This window comes from Colobus angolensis, unplaced genomic scaffold (genome assembly GCF_000951035.1).
Source record: "Colobus angolensis palliatus isolate OR3802 unplaced genomic scaffold, Cang.pa_1.0 Scaffold208, whole genome shotgun sequence".
Classification (NCBI taxonomy): domain Eukaryota; kingdom Metazoa; phylum Chordata; class Mammalia; order Primates; family Cercopithecidae; genus Colobus; species Colobus angolensis.
This window is the reverse complement of record NW_012115244.1, coordinates 320718-324377: the sequence shown is the minus strand read 5'-3', so window position 1 is coordinate 324377 and position 3660 is coordinate 320718. Positions and strand designations below refer to the sequence as shown.

Sequence of the window (3660 nt, the reverse complement as noted above, 5' to 3'; positions counted from 1 at the left end):
GGGCCAGGGCGGCCCCCGCGGGAAGCATCCGCCTCCGCAGCTCCCTTGCACCCCGTCCCCCTCACCGAGCGTGGTGACCAGGTCCCTTAAGTCTGGCGGGCCTGCGCCGTCCATGCAGAGCAGCGCCTCCTCCACCTCCAGGGCGTTGCCCACGCAGCGGCCCAGGGGCTTGTCCATGGCGGTCAGCGCTGCCGCGACCCGAAGCCCTAGGCTGGCTCCCACACCAACCTGCGGAGACCAGGCTCAGCGTGGACCCCACATGTCGGGGCGTCCTGCAGCCGGTTCTTTGTCGAACTCCAGCCCCTGCTGCACCCTGGGTTGCCAGCCCGCCAGGATGAAGTCAGGGAAGGATTGGGGTGGGGAACAGAAACGAGTGAAGTGCCACACCTCGCCATGGGGCCAGGAGGAACTTGTACTTGGCCTAGGAGAGGGACACCACAGAGGGCTTCCCCAGGCCCAGGCCGGGCCAGCCTTGACCTCTAAAGTTACAGCAGGTTGGGGGGCCGTGAGGGAGGGAAGGACTTCGGGCAGAAGAGGGTGGGACTGGGGTTAGGCAGGACTGCTGAGTGGAGGGAGGCAGTGGGGACGAGAGGGGTGACGGGTAGAATGGCCCGCATGAAGACGCTTCCCCAGGAAGAGGCCACACCACTCACCAGCGTCCTTGCCAGCTCCCGGGCCTGCTCCTGGTTGGGGAAGACGGCGGCCCCTCCGAACTTAACGTCCACCACCAGAGCAGACAGCCCCTCCACGAGCTTCTTACTGAGGATGGAGGCTTTGGAGGCAGAGGAGGTTGGAGACAATGGAGAACCCGGAGCTTTTTGGGAGACTTGGGGGATGCCGACTTTGCGGTCAGGGGCCCTGAGCATTGAGGGTCAAGTCCCTTATGGGGGTGGCAGCACCTGGTGGGTTGTGTATCAGGCCACCCCACATGGTGGTGGTCAGGCATCTTGTGATGGGGGTAGGGGGGGCACACGGTCAGGTGACAGATAACTCCTAACGAGAGGACCCTGACTTGAGTTTGGAGGTCAGGGGCCTGTAACATGCAGAAGCAGGCCATGGAGTCAGGTCACCTGTGATGAGTGGCAGGCTGTCCACGGTGGCTGTCACATCTCTGGCTGCATATAGGATTCCGTCTGCAGGGACCAGCTGCTCACTCTGACCCACGATACAGCAGCCCGCCTGCTCCAGCAGCGCTTGCATCTGGTCAAACATCCCCTATCCTCAGTGACTTCTGGCAAATGACCCAGAGCCTTTTTTTTTTCTTCTTTTTTTTTTTTTTTTTTTGAGAGAAGTCTAGCTCTGTCGCCCGGGCTGGAGTGCAGTGGCCAGATCTCAGCTCACTGCAAGCTCCGCCCCCCGGGTTTATGCCATTCTCCGGCCTCAGCCTCCCGAGTAGCTGGGACTACAGGCGCCCACCACCTCGCCCGGCTCATTTTTTGTATTTTTTAGTAGAGACGGGGTTTCACCGTGTTAGCCAGGAGGGTCTCGATCTCCTGACCTCGTGATCCGCCCGTCTTGGCCTCCCAAAGTGCTGGGATTACAGGCTTGAGCCACCGCGCCCGGCGCCTTTTTTTTTTTTCTAAGAGTGTTGCTCTGTTGCCCAGGCTGGAGTGCAGTTGGCACAATTTCGGCTCATTGAGACCTCTGCCTCCTGGGCTTGAGTGATCCTCCCACCTCAGCTTCCCAGTAGCTGGGACTACAGGTGCGTACCACCACATTGGGCCTTTTTTTTTGTTTTCTTTTTTTTTTAAAAGATGAAGTTTTCACTATATTACCCAGGCTGGTCTCCAACTGGGCCCAAGCGATCCTCCCTCTGCCTCCCAGAGTGCTGGGACAGGGTCTCACTCTGTTGCCCAGGCCGGAGTGCAGTGGCATCATCACGGCTCACTGCAGCCTAGACCTCCCAGACTCAAGTGATTCTCCCGCCTCAGCCTCCTGGGTTGCTGAAACCACAGGTGCGCACCACCACACGCAGCTAATTTTTTTATTTTGTAGAGACGGGGTTTTGCCATGTTATCCAGGCTGGTTTTGAATGCCCAGGGTCAAGGGATCTGCCATCCTCAGCCTCCCCAACTGCTGGGACTACAGGTGTGAGCCACCATGCCCTGCCAGCCATCTGTAATTTTGACCAACTCCCCGTTTTATGATCCTGATCAAAGTTCCACTGATGATTTTGGCCCAGGCCCATGAGTAACCTTGACCAGTGTCCTTATTAGTGACGCTAATGATCCACCAGTGATCCTTTAGTGATTCTGGCCAGGGTCTCTATCATCAACCTGGATCAGTGACTGATCCGTGCCCCACCCCCGTACCTGTTCTGGGCTCTGGGTGACGTTGAATCCAGGAATAGACTCCAGCTTATCCAAGGTGCCTCCTGTGTGCCCCAGACCACGTCCGCTGATCATTGGCACCTGGTGGTCAGGGATGCTGAGTACCCTGCACAGTACCCCTCCCCCCACCTCCATGTATCCCTTCACCTTCCCTGGCTAGGACTTCAGTTGGATTTAAAAAGTATTTAAGCAGCTATAGGGGTGCCCAGCTGGTAAGGGAATGGAAAGGAAGTTTTCTCGGTTGAGAAGTGTCAGTAGGGGAGGAGGTTGGTACCCGTCCCGGGGGGAAGCAAGGCTTGGGGCAGAGGGAGAAAAGACCTCGGCTCTTCCCTTGGGGGAGCTGTCTGGGGACCCAAGGGGAAAGGGGTCTGAATTCCATCAGTGGATCTTTTTCCTGCTCCAGGGGGCCTGATCTGGAGCCAGAGGGGCCCCAAGCTCTGTGCTGGAGAGTGGGGTGGGGAGAAAGCCTGTCTTGGGAGCTTTGGGCCAAGCCTGAGGTTGGGAGCTGCCTGTGGATGGCCTGGCTGCTGCATGTGGGGTCACAGGCTCCCATCTCGGAAGGAGGTGGTTTCTAACCTTGCAGCCACACGCCGCCAGGGCAGGTGCGAGGACCAGGCTGACCTTGTCGCCTACACCCCCTGTGGAATGCTTGTCCACAAGCTGCTGGTGCCAGGCCTCTGGCCACTCCAGCTGCTGCCCCGACTGGGCCAGGGCCTGGGTCAGCACCGAGGTCTCCTCCAGATCCATGCCCTGAAGTCGGATCGCCATCAGCATGGCCCCTGGTATGTGGGGGTACCCGTGAGGGTGGCAGCCCACAGCAGTGGGGCACCCTGGGGCCGCTGCTGGTAGTAGGGCACTGTCGCACCCCCAGGGACCCATAGTCTCTTGGGCTGACCTCCCGGTCGGGGTCACGCCTAAACCTCCCCACGCACCGATCTGTGCGCCCTGCGCGCTCCCGTTCACCACAGCGGCCACGAAGCCCCTGATGTCCGCTTCGCTCAGGTGGCCTCCGTCTCGCTTCATGCGGATCAGCTCCGGGAGCTGCTTGGGCTCTGGCGAGGGGTCGGGAAGTCCCTGGCTCCCTTCCCCGGAGAGGTCACCCGGCGCGGGTGGGGCTCCGGTTCCCACCGTCATCGAGGCCGCCATCGCTCCGAGCCTGCGGGGATGCCTGACACGTCCGGGGTCTGCGGCCTCCTGGCGTCGGTGTCTGAGCCACGTGCTCCTGTCCCGACCCCTTTCCCCTGTCTCTCCGGTGTCCGCCCCTCGGTCCCGTGTCTGTGTCGCCCTTGTCCGTATCTGGCTCCCGCTTCCCGCCCGTACCTGCTCAGGG

The 3660-nt window shown here is 60.5% G+C and overlaps 1 protein-coding gene across 1 annotated transcript in view; it reads right to left on the bottom strand.

Annotated features, from left to right (window-relative positions):
- TYMP (thymidine phosphorylase) overlaps nt 1–3636 on the bottom strand; it is a 5547-nt gene extending 1911 nt beyond the window's left edge. Inside the window, exons 1-6 of the mRNA XM_011942261.1 lie at nt 3263–3636; nt 2907–3109; nt 2313–2411; nt 1071–1200; nt 654–772; nt 52–228 (exon numbers count right to left, since the gene is read on the bottom strand). Coding sequence (XP_011797651.1) covers nt 52–228; nt 654–772; nt 1071–1200; nt 2313–2411; nt 2907–3109; nt 3263–3476 — 942 coding nt within the window. The 5' untranslated portion in view covers nt 3477–3636. The remainder of the gene's footprint in view (nt 1–51; nt 229–653; nt 773–1070; nt 1201–2312; nt 2412–2906; nt 3110–3262) is intronic.
- Nucleotides 3637–3660: the final 24 nt, after the last annotated feature.